At 62.6% G+C, this 22,840-nt stretch overlaps 3 protein-coding genes across 9 annotated transcripts in view; 1 reads left to right on the top strand and 2 right to left on the bottom strand.

Moving 5' to 3' along the window:
- Positions 1–8,065, top strand: part of CNOT3 (CCR4-NOT transcription complex subunit 3) — a 16,194-nt gene extending 8,129 nt beyond the window's left edge. For all 7 annotated transcript variants that reach the window (XM_069552065.1, XM_069552064.1, XM_069552062.1 and 4 more), the window contains exons 10-18: positions 149–205; positions 2,775–3,135; positions 3,217–3,340; positions 3,892–4,090; positions 5,417–5,516; positions 5,604–5,802; positions 5,876–6,008; positions 6,473–6,598; positions 7,726–8,065. In XM_069552065.1, the coding sequence (XP_069408166.1) occupies positions 149–205; positions 2,775–3,135; positions 3,217–3,340; positions 3,892–4,090; positions 5,417–5,516; positions 5,604–5,802; positions 5,876–6,008; positions 6,473–6,598; positions 7,726–7,824 (1,398 nt within the window). In that variant the 3' untranslated portion in view covers positions 7,825–8,065. The remainder of the gene's footprint in view (positions 1–148; positions 206–2,774; positions 3,136–3,216; positions 3,341–3,891; positions 4,091–5,416; positions 5,517–5,603; positions 5,803–5,875; positions 6,009–6,472; positions 6,599–7,725) is intronic.
- Positions 8,023–11,948, bottom strand: LENG1 (leukocyte receptor cluster member 1). Its single transcript, XM_069552096.1, has 4 exons — positions 11,380–11,948; positions 9,701–9,880; positions 8,822–9,084; positions 8,023–8,318 (listed from the first exon to the last, which is right to left on the bottom strand). The coding sequence occupies exons 1-4, from the start codon at positions 11,509–11,511 to the stop codon at positions 8,105–8,107; spliced, it is 789 nt and encodes a 262-aa protein (XP_069408197.1). The 5' UTR covers positions 11,512–11,948; the 3' UTR covers positions 8,023–8,104.
- TMC4 (transmembrane channel like 4) lies at positions 11,891–22,761 on the bottom strand. Its single transcript, XM_069552058.1, has 15 exons — positions 22,599–22,761; positions 21,272–21,485; positions 19,421–19,566; positions 18,377–18,609; positions 18,167–18,288; positions 15,618–15,765; positions 14,959–15,126; positions 14,549–14,712; positions 14,172–14,298; positions 13,812–13,909; positions 13,385–13,568; positions 12,865–12,995; positions 12,612–12,767; positions 12,295–12,373; positions 11,891–12,198 (listed from the first exon to the last, which is right to left on the bottom strand). The coding sequence occupies exons 1-15, from the start codon at positions 22,675–22,677 to the stop codon at positions 12,130–12,132; spliced, it is 2,118 nt and encodes a 705-aa protein (XP_069408159.1). The 5' UTR covers positions 22,678–22,761; the 3' UTR covers positions 11,891–12,129.
- Positions 22,762–22,840: the final 79 nt, after the last annotated feature.

The following is a 22,840-nucleotide window of genomic DNA, read 5'->3' as shown; positions in this document are numbered from 1 at the left end:
TAGGTTCCCCTGGAGGCGAAGCTCATGGGGCCTGAACAGCTCTGGGGCCAGGAGTGGCCCACGGGCCTCAGATCTGGGGGCTCAGAAGTAGGCGGCTCTGTCAGGCCTTAGAGACTCGCAGGTTCTGACCGCGCCTCTCGAACATCAGGAAAACTCGGAAGACGACAAGAAGAGGGGGCGCTCAACGGACAGTGAAGTCAGCCAGGTAGGTGCGCTGGGGGTCGGCCCATCAAGGGCACTCAACCATTCGTGCCTCCCCGAGGGCTCACTGCAGCCAGAGCACGGCCCTCGTGCGGGGCTCTGGGGACATGCTGGGCAGGCGGCGGTGCTCCCTGGGAGGCCTGCGCAGCGGCAGGGCGTGGTCGGCGGGTGCTTCCAGGGAGAGGTGGCGGCCCTGGGAATTAGAGGAGGCTCCCCCTGTGAGGCAGTGGCGGGCAACGAGCCTGTCGTGATGGGCTGGGAAGCGTGGCGGGGAGCTGGCCAGGCGTGCTGGGCTTGCAGAGTACGGGACCTCAGGCGGGGGCCTGGGGCCCACACCGGTGGAGCAGCTCTGGAGGGGCCCAGCAAGCCTGAGCAGTGAGAGGTCGGGAGCCGGGCGGGTTGCGTGTCTCAGGGGCGCTCTGGGCCTTGGCCGTGCTGGCCATGTGTGCTGCAGGCCTCCCCTCGCGAGCCTGGTGGGCTCTGCTCCCCTCTGCCTGGACAGGGCCACGCAGTGGGGACTCCTGTCCCACCCGAAGGGGGCTTGGGCAGGCGAGTGTGGGCTCCTGGGAGGGCTGGTCCCCAGGGGCAGGCTGAGGCCAGGGTGGTGGAGCTGGGGTGAAACGGGTGACCGAGTGTGGTTCCAGGAAGGAGACAGAGTCAGACTCAGGAGTCCTGCTTGGTGCGCAGTGGGCTCGAGGGCCTGGGAGGCAGCGGGGCCATTGGGGAGGTGGTGGGGCGATGTGGGAGACAGCGGGGCGATCCAGGAGGGGGCTGGCAATCTGGGAGACGGCGGGGCGATCCGGGAGGCGGTGGGCAGTCCTGGAGACGGCGGGGCGATCCTGGAGACGGCGGGGCAATCCGGGAGGCGGGGGGCGATCCTGGAGACGGCGGGGCGATCCGGGAGGCGGGGGGCGATCCTGGAGACCGGGGGGCGATCCTGGAGACGGCAGGGCGATCCTGGAGGCGGGGGGGCAATCCTGGAGACGGCGGGGCGATCCGGGAGGCGGGGGGCGATCCTGGAGACGGCGGGGCGATCCGGGAGGCGGGGGGGCGATCCTGGAGACGGCGGGGCGATCCGGGAGGCGGGGGGCGATCCTGGAGACGGCGGGGCCGGCTGCCCGGGCCTTGAGCGTGGGCGGCAACAGCTCGGCCTTGGGGCAGGGGTGGGCTTGGCACTGGGCTCCGGATTCCACTTTGTGGCGTGGGGGTCACCAGCAGCTTCCCAAGTTACGTTAGTGACAGTTTAATTCAGAATTCCTGTCGTACTTTTAGGCAGGACAGGCTGGGTCCAGCCACCTCATTCTGAGGGCATTTGTGGCTCCCATTATCTGCCCCACCCCCCAGATATTCATATGGAGTCTCAGGTCCCTGTGGGACATTGTGGGGGTGTCCCCCCTCATCAGATGGCATCTCAGGTTCCTGTGAGATGTTGTGGGGGTGTCCCCCCCCATCGTCAGATGGGATCTCAGGTCCCTGTGTGACATTGTGGGGGTGTCCCCCCTTCATCAGATGGGGTCTCAGGTTCCTGTGTGACGTTGTGGGGTTGTCCCCCCTTCTCATTAGATGGTGTCTCAGGTACCTGTGGGATGTTGTGGGGTTGTCTTCCCCTCATCAGGTGGGGTCTCAGGTCCCCGTGTGATGTTGTGGAGGTGTCCCTCCGGCTCATCAGATGGGATCTCAGGTACCTGTGGGATGTTGTGGGGTTGTCCCCCCCCTCATCAGATGGGGTCTCAGGTCCCCGTGTGGTGATGTGGAGGTGTCCCTCTGGCTCAGCAGATGGGATCTCAGGTACCTGTGGGATGTTGTGGGGTTGTCCCCCCCTCATCAGATGGGGTCTCAGGTCCCCGTGTGATGTTGTGGAGGTGTCCCTCTGGCTCATCAGATGGGATCTCAGGTACCTGTGGGATGTTGTGGGGTTGTCCCCCCCTCATCAGGTGGGGTCTCAGGTCCCCGTGTGATGTTGTGGAGGTGTCCCTCCGGCTCATCAGATGGGATCTCAGGTACCTGTGGGATGTTGTGGGGTTGTCCCCCCCTCATCAGGTGGGGTCTCAGGTCCCTGTGTGACATTGTGGAGGTGTCCCCCCCCCATCAGATGGGGTCTCAGGTCCCTGTGTGACATTGTGGGGGTGTCCCCCCATCAGATTGGGTCTCAGGTCCCTGTGGGAAGTGGTGGGGGTGTCTCCCCCATCATATGGGGTCTAAGGTACCTGTGTGACGTGGGGGTGTCCCCCCCTCATTAGATGGGGTCTCAGGTTCCTATGTGACGTTGTGGGGGTGTCCCCCCCATCAGATGGGCCTCAGGTCCCCGTGGGAAGTTGTGGGGGTGTCTCCCCATCATCAGAAGGGGTCCCAGGTCCTTGTAGGATGTCATTGGGGGTTGTCCAGGCAGGATGTGGCGGGCTGGGTGCCAGCTGGAAATGCGTGAGTGTTGTCAGCGTGGAGCTAGAGATGAAAGCCACAGGGTCCTCGCAAGGGCTGGGGCAGCAGGGCCAGCGCTGAGGATGGGCCTTGTCGCAGGGAGGGTGTGGGGGCAGCCCCCTGGGTCCTGACCCTCTGCTCCTTCCCATCTGCAGTCTCCAGCCAAAAATGGCTCCAAGCCCGTCCACAGCAGCCAGCACCCTCAGTCCCCGGCTGTGCCGCCCAGCTACCCGCCTGGCCCCCAGCCAGCCGCCTCCGCCTTGAGCGCCGCCCCTGGCAGCAACGGGGCCCCAGCTGTGGCTGCCCCCGCGAGCACCCTGGGCACCAAGGCCAGCCCGGCGCCCAGCCACAGCGCGGGCACCCCTGCCCCCTACGCACAGGCTGTGGCCCCACCGGCCCCCAGTGGGCCCCCCAGCGCCCAGCCCCGGCCCCCCAGCGCCCAGCCTGGGGCGGGAGGCGCCGGTGGGGGCAACAGTGGCGGAGGCGGGGGCGCCAGCAAGCAGAACGGTGCCACCAGTAAGTGGGGGCGGTGGGGGGTAGGGGGAAGGCCCCGGGGGGCTGTGGTGGAGGCCGCCGTTGACCCCTCTTGCCTGCCAGGTTACAGCTCGGTGGTGGCAGACAGCCCGGCGGAGGCAGCGCTCAGCAGCACGGGGGGCAGCAGCACGGGCAGCCAGGCCCTGGGCCCCCCGCCTGGCCCCCACAACCCACCCCCCAGCACCGCGTGAGTGTGCGGCCCCGCCACGGCCCCAGCGCGCAGATGTGTGCCTGTCCGTGCCAGTGGCCCTCCCCAGAAGCCCCCGTCCGAGCGGGGCTGTCCCTGGGCCTCACACTGCTGGGCGCTCTGTGTCTCCTTGGCCCGTGTCCTCCCAGGGCCTAGCTCCGTAGGCGGGTCCTCGTCCGTTTCTCCAAGTGCGGGTCTCTGTCCCCTTCTCTGCACTCCTTCAGGTCTCAGGGCAGCCCTCCTCCCCCGCAGGGTCCTCCTTCCAGGGGGACACCCCGAGAGCATGCTCCCCTCCCTTGGGGGCTGCGGGCTGACCCCAGGCGCCTCCCCAGGCTCTGGGTGGGCATTCCCCGCACCCTGCTGCACCGGCCACTGCAGAGGAGGTCTCCTGAGGATGCGCGTTCCCAAGCAGTGTCCCTGTCCTGGGCTGACCGCACCCCACCGCTGGCCCCACTGTGCACGCTGCTTCTGTGACTTTCCCGACCTCCGAGTCTCCCTGTCCGTCCCACCCGGGACCCTCCTCTGAGCCTGCGCCCATCTGTTCTCCACAGGAAGGAACCCAGTGCCACAGCCCCAGTGGGTGCCGGGGGCGTGGCTCCAGGCTCAGGGAACAACGCAGGGGGACCCAGCCTCCTGGTGCCACTCCCTGTGAACCCCCCCAGCTCCCCAACGCCCAGCTTCAGTGAGGCCAAGGCCGCTGGCAGCCTGCTGAACGGGCCTCCGCAGTTCAGCGCCGCACCCGAGATCAAGGTGGGCCCGCGCCTCGCCCCGGGGCCCCTCCTCCAGCCCGCACGGCCCCCTGGCTCCTCGCCCACACCCCTGCGCTGTCACCTTGGCTCCGGCTGCTCTGCCGCTCCCTGCCAGGGTCTCTGTCCCCTGGACCCTTGCCTCCTGTGTCCACTGTCACCTTCCATCCATCAGTCTGTCCCCAGCTCGCCCCATGAGGCTGTCGTTTCACACAACTCACTGTCCGGGCCTCACTGCTTCCTTCCCTTTGAATACAAACAACTCTTAACTCCAGAAAACACTTGTCTGCTCTGAGCCACTTTGTGCTGGCCGAACTCACTTCCCACCTTCCCTGCAGACACTGTGGGGCAGGTCTGGTTGGGCTGGGGCACGGGGTGCTGTGGACCATGCAGGTATACCTGCCTTAACGTGGGGAGACCCCCAGCAAGGGCTCAGGGTGAGGGGAGGGGCTCATATCCAGGCTGGGCCCAGGGCCGGGGCGGGCAGGTTCAGCAGACAGGGTGAGCGGGCCGGGCGCGGCCTCCTGAGCCGGCGTATCTGCCCTCTGCTCCTCGGGAGACCCAGCCCTGCACTGTCCCCTGCCCCTTCCTTCCTTCAACCGGAAAAACGGAAGGGCTCACAGTCCCGCCTCCAGTGTGAGGGCTGCTTTGGGACGGGCCTCACGACGCGCTCAGAACCGTCTCTGGCTCAGAGTAAGCACCCAAGCTTGAGAGGTACTGTGAACAGGAAGCTCCGTGTGCATTTACTTCTCTGGAGAAAAATGAGTCTTGAGGTTCCCGACACTGGTCCACATTTTGTTTCTTCCGGTTACTGAGTGAGCCGTGGGGACGGGTAGAAAGGTTTCGAGGAGAGAGATGACAGGAGAGACGCGGGTGGAAAGGTCCCCTCGGGTCCCGTGCGCACAGCATGCTGTGGGGTAAGGGAGCCCGAGCAGCAGGGCAGAGCTTCGTCACTGCCAGCATGGGGTGAGGAGGTCAGAACAGCTGCAGGGCCTGGCAAGGCCGGAGCGGGCAGTGAGCAGGCCCTTCTGGCGTGTGGGCGCGCAGAGAAGCGGGCGCTCGGTGGGGCTTCCCACAGCGCTGACCATCTGCAGCGTGGGGGGCTTGGGGGTGTCCTGTGGTGCTGTGCAGCAGAGTCTACACGTGTTGGGTGCCTGGATCGGCGGGCACTCGGTTGTGCCCGGGTCTTCTCCCTGCTGCTCAGTGTTGCTGGAGTTTGTCGTATGCAGACAGCTTTGGCTCAGCTGAACCCCAGCGGAGAGGCAGGCATGCCGACCGCGAGGACCAGGGCCTGCCCGCCGCCCTGGCCTCAGCCACCCTTCCTCCCCAGGCCCCCGAGCCTCTGAGCTCGCTGAAGTCGATGGCGGAGCGTGCTGCCATCAGCTCTGGCATCGAAGACCCCGTACCCACGCTACACCTGACTGAGCGAGGTGAGTGGCCGGGGCCGGGGCCGGGGCCGGGGCGGGCCCACCAGGCAGGCTGCACGCTGTGGCCTCACGCTTGCCACCGCTCTGCAGACATCCTCCTGAGCAGCACATCAGCACCCCCGGCCTCGGCCCAGCCCCCCCTGCAGCTGTCGGAGGTGAACATCCCGCTGTCGCTGGGCGTGTGTCCGCTGGGCCCGGTGCCCCTCACCAAGGAGCAGCTCTACCAGCAGGCCATGGAGGAGGCCGCCTGGCACCACATGCCCCACCCCTCAGACTCGGAGCGCATCCGGTGAGGGCCTGTGGCAAGCGAGGGGGCCGCGGCCCTCTGCCCTTGGCCGGCCCTGACCCCCTGTCCCCCACAGGCAGTACCTGCCCCGGAACCCCTGTCCGACACCCCCCTACCACCACCAGATGCCACCCCCACACTCGGACACCGTGGAGTTCTACCAGCGCCTGTCCACCGAGACACTCTTCTTCATCTTCTACTATCTGGAGGTACGGCAGGGCCCCCTCGGGCTGCAGGAGTGAGGTGGGTGCCCCACTGCAGCTACCAGGACCACAACCCCCTGCTGCCCCAGCCCACCCCTTCCCCCGCTCCAGCAGGAGGGTCAGGGCTGCCGAGGTCGGGGCTGGCCTGTCCAGGGCAGCAGCAGGGAGCCCGCCCGCCCCGGCAACCATGGGCACGTTCTTAGGCCTCCCCGGGGACCACCACGGAGTGACCTCCACTCTCAGCCCTCCCTGGGAAAGTCTAAACTGCCTGCTCTCGGCTCTCATCACGATCAGTCGCTTTTCCTCCTCAAAGCTTTTCTGAAAGCACTTTCCACCTCCTGCCTCCTTTCCCTTCAGAGCCGCGCTGCTGTGTTTCGGGCCCCAGCCCGGCTCAGTCTGTGGCGGGGCCTGGGGCAGCCTGCCACCCTGCCCCAGCCCTGACCCCTGAGCGCCCCGCCTTCCCTCCCCAGGGCACGAAGGCGCAGTACCTGGCGGCCAAGGCCCTGAAGAAGCAGTCCTGGCGGTTCCACACCAAGTACATGATGTGGTTCCAGAGGCACGAGGAGCCCAAGACCATCACAGACGAGTTCGAGCAGGTGAGGGCCCCTCCCCGCGCCCCGTCGGCCCCGTCCCCTCGGGCCGAGTCCGCGTAGCGCGGCCTGCCCGGCCACCCTCTTCCCCACCCTGGCCGGCTCCGGGTCAGCCGAGACAGGCACCAGCCTCCGAGGTGCCTTCCTCCGAGGAGCCTCCCAGCCCCGCGCAGCCTGGCCCCTGCCTCGCTTCCAGCTTGGGGTGGGGGATGCGGTGTCTCCCACCCAAGATCAGGGCGCATGCGACACTCCCCAAACCCAGCAGGGCAGGGGCTCGGCTACATGGAAGGAGATGTCTTCTCGTTCTAATAAGTAATGAGAACCTCCACTTCACTGAGCCAGACCACCTGGGTTTGAACCCAGCTCTAGCTGGTGGTGACTGGACGGTTCACGTGAACATCTGTCTCCGTCTCCTTATCTGTAAAAGTGGGGTGACAGGATCTCCCTTTACACAGTTGTGAGGATTAAACGAGCTGATCGCTGGAAGTGCCGGTGCCTGCTATGTGGTGTCCTGGCTGTGCTGTACTTCATTTCACCTGTAGCTGGTGTGTTCCACAGTGCCTTTTCCACCTGGCCTTCAGCAGAGGCCAGGGCCCTGAGCAAGGGACTCCCTGTGTTATGGCAGGTCCTCTGAAGCACGCCCCCCACTCACTCAGAGCCCGCCCTCCCCACAGTGTCTCCTGGACACGGACTGCAGCCCTGTCCCTTGCCGGTTTGGCTGTAACCCTCTTAAGGGAGTGTATTTCTAGGCGTCAGCCCCTCAGAAATTCCCGCGCCACCGTGGTTGTAATAAAACGTCTGTCCAGGCAGCATGCCTGGACGGAGGCGCCCGCCTGTTCTGCGGCCTCGAGGGTTTGCCTCACACACTCAGCAGTGATCAGTGCTCCAAAGGCACAGCCATCACAAGGAGCAGCAGGAGTTGGGCACACACGCCTGGAGCCAGAGCCGGCTCCACTGCGGGGCGAGCACGTTCCCGCCGGAGAAGAGCCTCGTGAGGGTGCAGGGAGGCGGCGTATGCTCACAGCGGGCCGGCGCCCGCCTCTGCCAGGCCCTGAGTGCCGGCCCTCCGTCCTCCGTCCTCCAGCCGGACCCCAAGCCCCGTGCCTTCACTGACCGCCTTCTCCCCCGGCCAGGGCACCTACATCTACTTTGACTACGAGAAGTGGGGCCAGCGGAAGAAGGAAGGCTTCACCTTTGAGTACCGCTACCTGGAGGACCGGGACCTCCAGTGACACCGGCCCCGCCTCCCCTCCCCGCATGCGACCCCGCCCAGGTGAGGGCCCCGCCCCCGGGGGGACGGCGCCCGGCCTCGGCAGCCCCGCCCCTGGCAGCGGGGGGCTGGGAGGCTCCCCCAGCCCGCCCCAGGGCCCGGGCCCGGGCCAGGGCCGCCCCCTCCCCTCCCCAGTGAGGGACATTTTTTGGTAAACCTATTTTCATTTTGGAAAATATTTATGAATAAATAGTTTTATATGACGGCTGGCAGCAGCGGCCTCTCCTGTCCCCCCTTGAGAGTCAGGGAGCCGCGGGTGGGTCCTGGCGGCGGGGACGCCGGGCCAGCTGGGGGTTGAACTGCGAGTTGTACCGCCTCCGCCGCTCGTCCACCTCTTCCGGCTGCTCCTCCGGGGCCGCCGTGCCACCCACCCGGGCCAGCAGGGCCTCTGCCCGCGCCCTCTCGGCCGCTTCCCGCCGCAGACGGTCCGCTCGCAGCTGCTCCAGGGACGGAGGCCTGCAGGGAGAGTACAGTCAGTGTGGGAAGCTGGAGGCCCAGCCCCTCGAAGGGCAGGGGTTTGACGCTGGGACCCGGCAGGTGGCCTCGACGGGCAGTGCTCCTCTGCCAATCCTCGGCTGGGCGGATTTGCGCACTGCCTAGCTCATCCCCTCCTCTGTGAGGAGACTGGCCAGGGTGCCAGCCTGCACTCGGCGGTCTGGCATCCTAGGAACACAAGAACGCCTGTTGACTCGAACCTCTGCTCCTCAAACTCTGGTCTCAGAAACAACCTCAGAGCTGTCCAGAATCTAATGTATACAATGTGAACAAGAGCAAGCAGATGGCCCACCAGCCACCAGAGCAGTGGCCTTGTAATAAATACCATGTAGTCTCTGCAGACCCCGGAACAAGGCTGAAAACGTTCAACGGTGTTACGAAAATGGGCCTGACCTTGCAGACCCCAGAGCCCCTGCCTCAGCCAGAGCGCCCGTGGTGCCCACTTGGCCAAGGAGGCTCCTTACTCTCTGGGTCGCTGTTTCTCAGGCGCCTTCTTTTCCTTTGTGCTGTGACCACCACTGTCTCCACTGTGCTTTCTCTTCTTCCCCAAGTGCTTCTGCATCTCCCGCAGCGGGTCCAGGCGGCTCTTGATCCTCTCGTCGGGCCCAGGACCAGAGGCGGGGCCGCCCGGCCTAGGGGGCAGTTGGTACCATGGGGGCTGAGTCTGGGCTTCCGCTGCACTCTGTCCCAGGTATGTTAGGATGCCCAGGGCTTTCTCTTGCCTCTCCTGAGGGAGACAAGATGTGAAAGTGAGAACAGGAAGCATGTTCCCTCTCAGGCAGCCAGGGTTCCCGCGGAGGCAGAACCAGACATTCAGCCAGCAGAGCCCGTCAGGAGCCGACTCTGCCAGCTGCTGGGACTTCAGAGATGAGTCCCCGGGGCGCCCCTGCTCTGGGGCACCAGGACAGCTTCAGCAACAAACAGCATAGGAAGGAGGGGACTGCTTATGTTAGGGTTCAAAGGCAGCATCTTTGAGGAGATAGAAAAGAAACCGTGAAGCCAGCCAGGTAAAGCAGTGACTGAGCGGGGAGGGGCGGGGAGGCAGTCTGATAGGAAACCCCGAGGGCAAGTGAGGGACAGCGTCTGATTTACATTTTAAGAAGCTTAACACTTCCAACATCTTCAAGGTTTGCACATCAGGTTAGAGACCTGAGGGGGTCTACCTAGCACCCGGCAATAATCAACACCTCTTAACATGCTATGTTCTAATACTATTCTGAGTTCTCTAGCTTGTTTAATCCCCACCATCTCCCTAAATACTCCCGAAGTCACACCTGAGGGCAAGGTACACCCCCACCCCTGGCTCCACCCGTGACCCGAGGAAGAGGGTAAGGCCACCTTACTTTCTCCTGTCGCTTCTCTTCCTCGTACTCTTTATTGCCTCTCGTCGCCCCCTTGCCTTCTTCCAGCAGCTCCCGAAACAGATCCACAGGGCCAGAACTGCCTGCGGCTCCCGTTTCTGCTTCCAGTGCAGGAAGTGAGTTCTGATGCCTGGCTTTCTTCCGTAGGAATTCTGTGCGGGCCTGGAGGGAAAAAAAGTTACAGGCAGAACATTCAGAACCTAGCTGTAGCCCAAGGGACTCTTGAGCCTAGTGCTGACCACCGCAGTGGTAAGGGCTCGAAGGAAGGGAGCAGGGGCACTGGGAACCCAGAAGAGGCACCTGACTATTCCTGGGGAGAGGGTGGAGCAGTGAGGCAAGGCATGGTTTGTAAGCCATCTTCCAAACAGTAAACGAGGGGGTTTCATTTCTGACACAATGAAAACAGCTATAAAGGCAGCCAAAACATCTATTAGGACAGGTGATCTGAATTCCAGGAAGGGCGCTGAGTCATTATGCCCATTTGATTTCCAATTTCTGTTGATAACCGTGAACTTAAAAAATATTGCTTTGGCTGCATCAGATCTTAGTTTTATAGCATGTGCGATCTAGTTCTCTGATCAAGGACTGAATCTGGGGCCCCTGCATTGGACGCCACTGGGCCACTAGGGAAGTCCGATAAAGGTGAGCTTTAAAAACCCTGACTACCTCCCAGCCAGTGCTGACGATCGGATTAGTCAAAGGACTGGAAGCTAGGTGTAAACCAAACAGGTGAGGAGTTAGAGAGACTCTCTAACGTTTGTGCGCAGCGGTGCAGGCAAAAGGCACGCCTGGCGCAGCGGGACTGGCTTGAGACACTGTCGCTTCGCTGTGGCTCCTCTGAAGCCATCTCACTTCGCCGCCGAAGGGAGATAACCGCCCCGCTAAGAACGAACAGGGCTCGAGAGACTGCAAATCAAGCGCTTTGCACGGGATGAACAGGGGAAAGCGAAACTGAAGTCGCTCAGTCGTTTCTGACTCCTTGAGACCCCATGGTATGTAGCCCACCAGGCTCCTTCATCCAGGGGATTCTCCAGGCAAGAATACTGGAGCGGATCGCCATTTCCTCCTCCAGGGGATCTTCCCGACCCTGGGGTCGAACCCGGGTCTCCCGCACTGTAGGCAGACTCTTTACTGTCTGAGCCGCCAGGGGACAGCAAGAGCTCACTGCACAGGGTGTTTGTACAGCTAAAGTAACAAGCGGCCCGAGCTTCCGTGAACTGCCCAGGGCTCCGATTACTCACGACCCCCTACTCCGGCCCTCCAGGAGGACCAAGGAGAGGTCGAGGGGAACGTCGGCACGGCCCGCAGGCCCAGCCCGCCCGGGAGCCGGCCCCAGGTCCGCCAGGGCCCGCTCCCCGGCGCCGCCCCGCTCCCCGGCGCCGCCCCGCTCCCCGGCGCCGCCCCGCTCCCCGGCGCCGCCCCGCTCCCCGGCGCCGCCCCGCTCCCCGGCGCCGCCCCGCTCCCCGGCGCCGCCCCGCTCCCCGGCGCCGCCCCGCTCCCCGGCGCCGCCCCGCTCCCCGGCGCCGCCCCGCTCCCCGGCGCCGCCCCGCTCCCCGGCGCCGCCCCGCTCCCCGGCGCCGCCCCGCTCCCCGGCGCCGCCCCGCTCCCCGGCGCCTGCGCGCTGAGCCGCGGCGCCGCGTCCGCCCGGGCCGGGGGCTCACCTCCTGCTGAGCGAGCAGCGCCCTCCGCTCACGCTCTTTCTCCTCCTCACGGGCTCGGGCCTCGTCACGCCGCACGCGGGCGACATTGTCCTTGTTCCGGACGTGCCAGCTCTTCTTGGGTAAAATATTCATGGCGCCTCAGCCGTCCGCGGACCGACAGGCCCACCTCCTGGCACTTCCAATTGGCGAGAGGCAGGCCCCGCCCCGTTGCTCCTTCCTCGGCCACGGATTGGCTCTGCGCTGCCTGACACGACCCCCCAGGGCTGTAGCGAGAGGTGACTGGCTGCGGGGCCCACGTCCCCCGTCTCCGAGAATCGCGCGTGGCGTCGCCTAGCGACCGCCGCTCCCCAAGACTCTGATTCAATCACGTGCCCCCGCCCCGAGGCTCCTGAACGCAGCCGCTGATTGGCTGGCGCGGTCTCTCTCGCGGAAGAGTCCGCCACGCTCTCAGAGCCACACATTTGATTGGTTTATGTCCTGTGAAGGCTTGCCCCAGCTTCTGGACCGGAGATTAAAAAGCACTCAGCGGCCTCCGCTGTGTTTATTGACACAGTACTAGATTCATTGATACAGTACTAGAAAGACGTTCCCTGGAGGGTCGGGGCCTCAGCAGGGAATCCCGGGGCTGGAAAAGCACGGGGTCTTCCCCAGTTCACTCATTTTCCAAATGATGTTGACGAAGCTCAAAAAGGATCTGGGAGCAGGTCTGGGGCTGGAAGTGGGACGTCACCCCAAGCCAGGCTGGAGAGGTCAAAGAGTTCTGTCGGCCGAGCTCAGCGCCACAGCACGCTGTGCCAGGAAGACTTTATTCTGCGCCTCCTGAGGGAAAGGTAGAGGGGAGGTGAGACACATCTCTCCCCTGTGTTCTTTTTCATACTCTCCAGGACCCCTTCCCAGGGGCCAGGCCTGGCTCACCGTCTGTATCTGGCGTTTGAGTTCAGAGATGAGGCGTCCATATGAGTTAGCCAGGGCCACTGTATACGCCATCAGGATGCTAGCGGAGATAAAGTGGAAGCCACTCCGCAAACGTTCTCAGAATATCTTCCACGTAGGGCTTTTTAGAAAGCAGGGGTCTGGACCTCCTCCTTCAGACTCAAGGAGTCGAAGCATCCCAGCCCCCTCCTTCCCGCAGACCCAAGAGTTTGGGCCCCAACCCCCTTCTCTCTCGGAAGCAGGCAGCGGGACCCCAGGTCAGACATTCAGAATCAGACCCAGGAGTCTAGCGCCCTCACCTGGAGATCAGCAGAAGGGGCACAGCAAAAGCCTGGGTACCCAGGAAGAAGAGAAAATTCTGGGCCATCTGTGGCAGTTTGCAGATAGACTCGGGGATCGCCACCCAGATGGACGACTGACCCCGGAATGGACCACACACCTTGGAAGGTGGGATCCTGGAATCAGAGATAGGCAGAGGTCAAGGATGGCCCAAAGTCAGAACCCTGGACAGGAGGGTGGAGGGTGGGAGAGGCCGGTACCTCCCACACTTACAGGAAGATGCTATAAAGCACAGGAACCGCGGAGATGGCCAGACCCAGGAGAAGGACCAAGGGGAAAAAGAAATTCACAGTGGAGGCTCGAAAGGTGCGGGAGGCCGGGGAGCAGGTGGAGAAGAGGGTGATCTGGCAGGAGGGGATGAAGGGAATATGAGACACAGGAATCTGAGCCCCAGACGCTCCTTCTTCACCATCCAGGAGCCCTAATCCCTGGCCCCCTCTCCTCAATCAGGAGCCAGGAATCCCAGTTCTTTTCCACCATCAGACAAGAGTCCGGGTCGGTCCCCCACTTCCCTCATACCTAACAATTGGGATGCCCTGGACCCTTCCTCTCACATCCAGGGATCTGTCCTCCAGACCCGTGCTCTATCAGGATCTTGTAGTCCGGGACCCCGGCATCCTCCCTCACCAGGATTCGGGAGTCACATCCTTAAGTACTGTCTTCTCCCAGAATCCAGAAACCCAAGCCCCAGTACCTCCCCGCCTCAGACCCAAGGCTGCTCCCCACCGCTCACCTTCTTCAAGTAAAAAAGCAACAGGAACTTCACCGTGTTGAGCAAAGGCAGTAAAGGGCAGAAAAAACTCCCCACCCAGACCACCGTCTGTGCGTAGATGAGCCCCAGCACTTCGTCAGGCACCTGGAACTCCTGGGTCCTCGCGAAACGGCCCAGCGCCCCGGGACAGAGGCCGCAGAGCAGCCTGAGGGGCAGGGTGAGACCGGCCCAATCAGAGGCGGGCCGGCCACGGGTTTCCCCGCCTTCACCGTCCCACCCACCAATCGGAAGGGAGCCCATCTGGAGGCGGGGCGAAACTTCCCAGGCCCGGCAGGGGTGTGTGCCTAGGGGGCGGGGCTTGAGTGGAGTGAATAATCGTGGCTGTAGGGGGCGTGGTCTGGGGGGCCTAGGGCAGGGGCGGGGCCACAGCAAGGGGAGGGATTCGCACTTCCGAGGAAACTGGATGAGCAGGATGACTGCCAGGCCGGTTAGCAGATCAAATAGTAGGAGTTTGTACATCTCCTGTCCCAGGCGGGTCTCCCAGCACTGAGGGAGGAAGAACAGGTCAGAAAGACCTCAGGACCCTGTAGACCCAAACAGCTGAGTCTCCAAATTGCAAAAGTATGAGACTCTATCAATACTTTATCTGGGGGGGCGGGGTCTTTCTTCTTTTTAAATATCCATACCCCTGTCCTCATGGGGAAGGTATTCTAGCACCGCAAGCTCCTCTTTCCTCCCAAACCAAGAATCTGGAACCCACCGGGCTCTTCCTTTCCTTCAAGGACCCCAGGAGTCCCCGCATCCTCACCGGAAGTTCTTGGTAATTATAGCCACAGGTTTTGCACTTATTATCCTCCGCATCGCCCCCGCAAGTGATCTTACTCCAGAGAGAGACGAGCAGGACCAGCAGAGAGACCAGGCGGAGAGACACTGTCCTGGCAAGTGGAAAAGAGAAAAAGGGCATCAACACTGATGGAGCGCCCACCACGTGCCCGGATTCTCCTGCGTGGAGCGTGCTCACAGTTCTCCCCACTTCACAGATGAAGAAAACTGGGGTTCAGTGACAAGAGGAGTCGGGATCTGAATCCAGATCCCACCGGACCCCATATCTTGACGATGTCAGTCTCTTATTTGGTAGACCCAATGTCCCTTGGCCAGACCCAGCCCACGCCAGGAGTCCAGAACCTGAGTAGGATAAAAACGATCTGGCGACTCCTGGTGTAGCCCTCCAGGGGGGCAATGAGCTTGAACACAGGGGGCAGCACGAAGTTGGCCACGGAGATGAAGATGGACGGAAGGTAATCCACCACGAGCTTCAGTACTGGCGTCCGCTGGATAAGAGGCTTGTTCTAGGAGGGAGGGTGGACCAAGAGAAGAGGCTCTGCGGTCCTGCAGGGGCCATGCTTACCATTATCCTCCCCCAGCCTCTTCTTCCTTCAGCACCCTGAAAGTCCACGGTCCAATCATAACCACCACCACCACCACCACCCGGACCCCAATCCTTCCTCTCTGAGATTCCAAGAATCAGGCTTCAGTCTCCTCCACCCTTGGAAAGGTAGGTCCCAGGGCCTTTCCTCCCCCAGGGCCCTCCACACCTGCAGCCCCACAGTGGTTTCGGTAGCCCAGTAGACGCCGTAGAAGGCTGCCCCCAGGAGCGCCAGCACCACCAGGTTGACCAGCAGGCGCACCGACCACAGCCTGGCTTGTTGGCCCAGGGTCCGCACCGCAGCCTTGCGCCGCACTCGCGCTTCCTCCAGCTCCACCTAAGGCCGGAAGAGACGTCCACTTGTGTTCCACTGCCCCAGGTCCAGCCTGGGGTCCACGCTCAACGGGAACTGATGTTGCATCGGCTCCCTAAGAACATCTATAGTCCTGACCAGCCCATCCAAGACCCTCCGGATTGACAATTTAAAACTGACTCCGCCCTTCCAAGGCTGCGCCCAACACATCAAGCTCCTCCTAGGGCCCGCCCAGCACTTCTGCCTGGCCTTTGGAGTTTCGGTTCCACTCTACCAAGCCTTTTCTGGCCACGCCCTGCTCCTAACTGTGAACTGAGCTAGCTTTTTCCTGTACCCCTGACGTCAGGCATACCTGTAGTGGCCTTCAGCCCTTTTCCCTCAAGGCCCGCCTCCTAAGAAGAAAGCTCCGCCCAGCATCTCTCTGGAGGCCCCGTTCCTGGCCCAGGCCCCGCCCACTCTCTCAACCCCGCCCCCTCGGGTGCCCCGTGCTCGCAGGGCCCCACCGCTAAGCGCACCTGCAACTCATATAGGATCAGGCGCTGGCGGAGTCTCACGTGGACCTCCCCGCTGAGTCCAAAGTTCCAGGCGGAGAACACGCGGTGGCTGTAGCGGGTCAGGGCCTCTGATTCAGCCAACAACGTCTGCTTCAGCCCAGACACCGAGCTAAGAGAGGGGAGAACCGGGAGATGGAGTGTAGGCAAGACATCTGTGAGCAGGGGGACACCTCTCCCATCTTAGGGGGCAAATAGGGAACGCTGAGACACAGGGCACTTGGAGAAATGCTACCTGATGGAGACACATCCAGACATTGATGCCAAAGACTAACGAGATTCAGAAACAGACCTGGAGGACCGACCCCGGAAAGGAGGGACAGACACCTAGGAGAGAAGGCCAGCTCTCCTGAGAAGGAACAGAGGCCCTGGAGGACAGACCCCTAAGAGAGAAGGCCAGCTCTTCTGAGAAGGAAACAGAGGCTCTGGAGAGAGATTCAGAGGGGAGACTGAGACCCCAAAGTGGCAGAGATTGCAAGAACGGGGGACAAAGACTCAGTAAGAGAAAAGGAGATGGGGAAAGCTGGGCTCAGAGGAGAGGCCCAGAGGCAGGAGGGGCAGGTAGAGAGACTGGAGAGAGGGGGACAAGGACCTAGGGAGGGGCTGGAAAGCCTGAGAAAAGGACTAAAACAGCAAACTAAAGGGACAAAAAGACTCCACGTCCAACTTCACCAGCCCCGGTGCCAGCCCCCATCACCCCCATGTGCACCCACCTGCCCTCCTTGCTTTCACCTGTGCCCTCTCGCCAGGCCCCCGCTCGCAGCCAGTCGAACCTTCCATTACGAGGATCCGTGGCATTCCCGCTTAGAACCTACTCCACAGCCTCTGCCTACCCTGTCTCAAGTGCCTGAGGCTTGTCTGTTCACCTGGCTGCCTCCCTGCCACCTTTGCAGCCCAGAGGTCACCTCCTCAGAGAGCTCTTTACTGGCCACTCCACGTAAAGACGGTCCCCACGCGTTATTTTGTATCAAAGAGGGCCGGCAAACCATGGCCCTGAGACCAAATCTTGTTTTTTGTCAATAAAGTTTTACTGGTGCACAGCCACGCCCACTCGTTCGCCCGCTGCCACAGCCGCTTTGCCCAGCAGACTGTAGTTGAGACGGAGACCACGTGACCTGCAGAGATGCCACTGCCTCCCACCTGGCCTTCCCCCTTTTACCAGCAAAACAAAAAATGTGCTGATCCCTGGTCTGTCAAATCCTCTCATTTGTTTTCTATGTAGTACCAGCTCCCAAACCGCAAATGCTGACTGGCTTGTTTATTTAAGTCAGTCTCGAAATTTATCTCCCCTACTTGACTATAAGCTGTACCCCCTCTGGTGTCGCTGGACCCCAGCACACACTCACTCTCTCTCTCTCTCTCTCTAAGTCGTGTTTCTTTCTTGACCCTAGTCCCTTCCTTTGGGAGTCTTGCAGGCTTGCCTGAGTGCTGGTGAGTCTCAGATTTTTAACTTCAGTGCAGGCTCCTCCTCCACCACCCCCGGTGCCAGCCCCCATCAACCCCCAAGTGCACCCACCTGCCCTCCTTGCTTCCACCTGTGGCCTTTCGCCCAGCCCCCACACATGCAAATGCCTACTCAATATTCCCTCATAATCTACTGATCCAAAACTGCACCCTGGATAGTCCCTGCCCAAAGCCTGCTCTTTCTACAGCCCTCCCCATCTCAATGTCATTCTTTTCTTGTTTGTTTTGGAGCCATTCGTCATTATTTTGTTTAATTTTTGGCTGCACCCTGCGGCATACAGGACCTTAGCTCCCTGATGAGGGGTTGAACCTGCGGCCCCTGCAGTGGAAGGCAGAGTCTTAACCCCTGGACGGCCAGGGAAGTCCCAACACCTAGAGTCGTTCCCAACTTCTATCATTCACCACATCCCTCTTCCAATTATTAGGGAGTCTCGTGGGCTTTAGTCTCAACATATATAGAGTCTTCCTTTATATAAAGAACAAAATGGGCCAAAAGCAAGCTATAGTGTTGATACAGGCGATGGTGGTCGGGGGCGGGGCAGTGGACCATCACCCTCTAACATGCCATACAGTCCGCCCACTCGTTACGGTCTATTGCTTGTTACTTGTCTCTCCTGTTAAAATGTCAGCTCCACCTGGACCAACCAGACTCTGCTGGTTTTTTTTTTTTTTTTTTTGCTCTATTTTGCCACATGCCTAGAACAATGCTTGACACATAGTATCTGCTCAGTTAATATCTATCCCTGAGTGAATGAATCACCCCTGTTTATTTCCTGTTCAGCCACTCTCCCCTCCAGAAAAGATGCAATTAATTTCCTTGTTTGTTTCATATCTTTCCCTCCCGACTAGACTAAGTCACAGGATGGAGACATCTGTCTTCATCCTCGGCCTGGAGCCAGTCATGAAGCATTTTAAAATCCGATTGCAATTCAAGGAGAGAGAAAGGGACCCCGCAGCGGAGCGAGACGCAGGCCTATGCAGGAGGGCGCTCCCCCCACCGCTCCTCCCCGCCACGGTCCAGGGGCTCTGGGTGCAGGGGTGTCGCTGACCGGTGGAGGATGAGCAGCAGGTAGAGGAGGCCAATGGCAAAGGCAGCGCACAGGTAGGTGATGGTCAGGCGTGGGCGGGGCGGGTAGAACCCGTAGAAGAGAGGAGACCATTCTAGAAAACCCTGCGGAAGGAAAGGCAGGACAAGGGGGCTCAGGGAGCGGGCCACCAGGGTCGGGGGGCCCTGAGGATCCCGGGACCCAGGCACGCACCTCTCCAGAGAGCAGGTTGAAAAGCTCAGTGGCGAAGGTGACCAGGCCGTGGGAGCCGGGGTTGTAGGAGCCGCAGGGCGAGGAGGCGTTCGGGGCAGGGGGACCCGGGGGAGTCCCCTCCAACCAGGTGGGCAGCAGAACCATGCAGGCCGTCAGCACCGAGGCCAGCACGTTGAGCAGCAGCAGGAAACGCAGCAGCGAGAAGTAGGACTCGGTGCCGGCGCCAAACTGTCCTGCAGGGGGCAGCAGAGAGGCCGCGGGCTCGGCTCCCAGTGCGGTCCTGGCCCGCCGGCCTCGGACCCCACACCTCCTCCCCAGACCCGGGGGCCCAGCCCCACACCTCCTCCCCAGACCCGGGGGCCCAGCCCCACACCTCCTCCCCAGACCCGGGGGCCCAGCCCCACACCTCCTCCCCCAGACCCGGGGGTCCCGGCCCGCCTCCCCAGACCGGGGGGCTCAGCCCCACACTTCCTCCCCAGACCTGGGGGCCCAGCCCCGCCTCCCTCAGACCCAGGGGCACAGCCCCACACCTCCTCCCCAGACCCGGGGTCACGGCCCACCTCCCTCGGACTCGGAGGTCTAGACCCCACACCTCATCCTCAGATCCGAGGATCCAGACCCCACACCTCCTCCCCAGACCCGGGGGCCCAGCCCCACCTCCCTCAGACCCGGGGGCCCAGACCCCACACCTCCTCCCCAGACTCGGGGGCCCAGCCCCACCTCCCTCAGACCCGGGGGCCCAGACCCCACACCTCCTCCCCAGACCCGGGGGCCCAGCCTCACCTCCCTCAGACCCAGGTTTCCAGACCCCACACCTCCTCCCCAGACCCGGGGGCCCAGCCTCACCTCCCTCAGACCCAGGTTTCCAGACCCCACACCTCCTCCCCAGACCCGGGGGCCCAGCCTCACCTCCCTCAGACCCAGGTTTCCAGACCCCAGACCCTCCTCCCTCGGACCCAGAGGTCCAGGCCCCCAGCCCCTCCTCTCTCAGGCCAGGAGTCCAGTTCTGCCCCAACTCGCCAGCCCAAACCCCATCCCCCGTACCCCCAATCCTCTTCAGCGTCCACGCCCAGGGCTGCAGGGAACGCAGGCCTTCCCGCACCTTCTCCTTGGACCTCCGAATCAGCCGAGTCCATTGGGCCCCTGTGGCCCCTGCGCCCTGGGCCACTCGGTCCCTGGCAAGCCTCTCTCTGGGGGGGAACAGAGTCAGAGACAGAACCGTAGCGACCCAGCCGCCCCGAATGGAGATCACCGACAGGTGGAGGCAACCCAGCCGCCGGGCGTCCCTAACTGGGCGTGCTCCGTAGCAATAGAAAGGAACACGCCTACGCTAAGCATAAGACGGGAAACAGACTGCAGGGGTCGATTCAGAGAGACCCAGAGCAAGCACAAAGTGTTCAGGGATGCACACAGAGATGGCGAAGCTGTGAAGAGAAGCAAGGAAGCGATCCTCTGCAGAAGTCTGGGAAGGAGATGGGGGTGCCCCAGGTGGAAGTTATCTGGATCCTCGCTTTGGGAAAACTCTGTAAGCCTCATGCACTTTTCTGTCGGCAAATATCATCATAAAGTTAAAAAAAAAAGGTAGGTGTGATACTGTGACTTATAATAAGAAACATATTTCATAGTGTATGATATCCCACGTGGAACCTAAAAGAACTGAACTGAGAGTTCCCTGGTGGTGCAGTGGTTAGGACTCTGTGCTCTCACTGCTGAGGGCGGAGGTTCAATCCCCGGTCGGGGAACTAAAAATCCCACAAGCTGCACGGAACAGTCAGAAAATGAAATGAAGTGAAATAAAAAAACTGAACTCACAAGACAGGAGGATGGTGGGAACCAGGGGGTAGAGTAGGTAAATGCTGATGTTGGTCGAGGAGGACAAACTTCCAGTTAGAAGATGAATGAATTCTGGGACTCTAAAGCAGAGCTCGGTGATCACAGCTCACAGTGCGGCACTGTATACTTGAAGCTTGCCCACAGAGTAAGTGTTCTCACCACAGAAAAACAAGCAGCAATTATGTGACATGGTGGAGATGCTAGCACGACTGTGGTGACCATTTTGCAACATATAAGGGCATGTGTGACGCTGTACACCTCACACTTATCAGATGCTATCTGTCAACTGTATCGAATAAAGCAGCAGGCGCGAGGACTTCCCTGGAGGTCCAGTGGTTAAGAGAAGATAAAATAAAAAGAACTGTATTATTTGGTCTTCCTCTTGTTAGCACAGGGCTCCTAAAGCCTAGAATTTCCTAAGTGGTGAGAGTGATAACCGTGTCTTTTTTCATGTGAATGAGGTTGTATCTCCAGGTAGAGAGTGTTACAGCTGAGCTGCGTTGTTGGACACCCAGCCGGAGTCAGAGCATTGCCTGGCATGAGGGAACCTCCCCACACCTCCGGACTAGTGTCCAGATTATATAAGGAGCAAGGGTCAGTGTCAAGGGTCACCTGAGGAGTGCCCAGGGCCCTGTTCTCGGAAGGGCCTCCGGCTTACTTTTACTGCTGAGCCATATGCATAGTAACTGTTGAACAAGAGACCCAGCTTTCACTGCGTCCTGCAAATTATGTAGCAGGACAGGGGAAAGAAAGACATAACAGTGGTGGGAGGCAGAGGCCGACATAAAGCTCAGAGAGAAAGAAAAAAAGTGAACGACAGATTTCAAACAGAGGCAGTCAGGCTTGGAGGGAGAAACAACAGACGACACGGAAGCTGGGAGAGAGAGAGCACCAGGACTCCTGCAGACGGGACTCCTTGGAGCCTGAGAAGCGTCAACAGTGACGGGAGGCAAGGAAACCCAGAGGGGCGGCTGGGAGAGGGGCAGGGGCAGACGGGCGGCCAGAGACGGGGGCGGCGCGGCCAGCCGGCGGCGAGGAGGCCGGGCCTGGCGGGGGCCTCACCTGTGCGCCCGCCTGGCCGCCATGGGCCACGGCAGTTCCCGGGAGGCGCCGGGCGCCGGCTGCTCCTCATGTGCGGCGTCTGCGGAGGTCTGCATGCTCCCCCATGCCTCCTCGTCCTCAGCCTCCTCAGCCCCCCAGGGCAGCACCCCAGGGCCTCGGTACCGAAGGGTGGCAGCGCTGGGCAGCTCATTCAGCACAGAGGACAGCGACGGGCCTGGGCAGGGACGGGGCGCTGGATGGGCCCGGGACTCAGGCACCCGCCCCACCCCCCCCCGGGGGTCCGGGCCCGGAAGTGCAGATCCCCGCCCCTCCTCCGTCAGACCGGAGGGGGGGCGTGGTCCAGGCCTCCAGCCCCTCCCCCTTCAGACCAGGGGGTCCAGGCCCCCCTCTTCCCCCCTCAGACCCGGGGATCCAGGCCCCCAGCCCCTCCTCCCCTCTCAGACCCGGGGATCCATGTCCCCTCAGACCCGGGGGTCCAGGCCCCCAGCCCCTCCTCCCTCCTCAGACCCGGGGGTCCAGGCGCCCAGCCTCTCCTCCCCTCTCAGACCTGGGGGTCCAGACCCCCGCCTCCCTCCTCAGACCCGGGGGTCCAGACCCCCGCCTTCCCCCCTCAGACCCGGGGGTCCAGGCCCCCAGCCCCTCCTCCCCCCTGAGACCCGGGGGTCCAGGCGCCCAGCCCCTCCTCCCCCCTCAGACCCGGGGGTCCAGGCCCCCAGCCCCTCCTCCCCCCTCAGACCCGGGGGTCCAGGCCCCCAGCCCCTCCTCCCCCCTCAGACCCGGGGGTCCAGGCCCCCAGCCCCTCCTCCCCCCTCAGACCCGGGAGTCCAGGCCCCCCTCCTCCCCCCTCAGACCCGGAGGTCCAGGCCCCCAGCCCCTCCTCCCTCCTCAGACCCGGGGGTCCAGGCGCCCAGCCTCTCCTCCCCTCTCAGACCTGGGGGTCCAGACCCCCGCCTCCCTCCTCAGACCCGGGGGTCCAGACCCCCGCCTTCCCCCCCAGACCCGGGAGTTTGGACCTCCAGCCCCAGACACCGCCCCTCCCCGCCCCCCGCCCTCCAAGCACCCAAGAGTGGCCGCTCCCACCTCAGGCTGAGGGCTGGGCTCCGCGCTTCCTTCCCCTCTTACTCGGTTTGTGACTCTGGCCCCTGCCAGCCCTCAGACACCCCCGCCTCTAGCGCTTTCCGCCTCCCAGGCTCTGGGTCTGCGCACTCCTCCCGGGAGCTCGAAGTCCCGGCCCCCGGGTCGCCTCCGCCCGGGGTCCCGTTCTCCGCCTCCCCCAGGCCGTCTCCCCGCCAGGCGGACCGGACCCGACCTTCTCCAGGCCCCCGACCTGTTCTGGCCGCCCGGGGTGCCGGCCGCCCCTCCACGGAGCCCCAGGCCTCCGGGCCCCACTGCGGGCGCTCCTCCATGGCCCGGCCGCCGATCCGTTTCCGTCTCCAGGGCCCCCGAGCCGGGACCGCCCCGGGCGAGGGCGGGGCCTGAGGCGGGCGCGCACCTGGCCGCCAGGTGGCCGGAGGCAGTGCCCGCTCCTTCCCATAAACTTCAGGGCCGCTGCTGCTGGAGCCTCCTGGG

The sequence above is a fragment of the Ovis canadensis genome, chromosome 14 (assembly GCF_042477335.2).
Source record: "Ovis canadensis isolate MfBH-ARS-UI-01 breed Bighorn chromosome 14, ARS-UI_OviCan_v2, whole genome shotgun sequence".
NCBI lineage: Eukaryota > Metazoa > Chordata > Mammalia > Artiodactyla > Bovidae > Ovis > Ovis canadensis.
The sequence above is the reverse complement of the archived record's forward strand: the minus strand, read 5'-3'. Positions and strand labels throughout refer to the sequence as shown.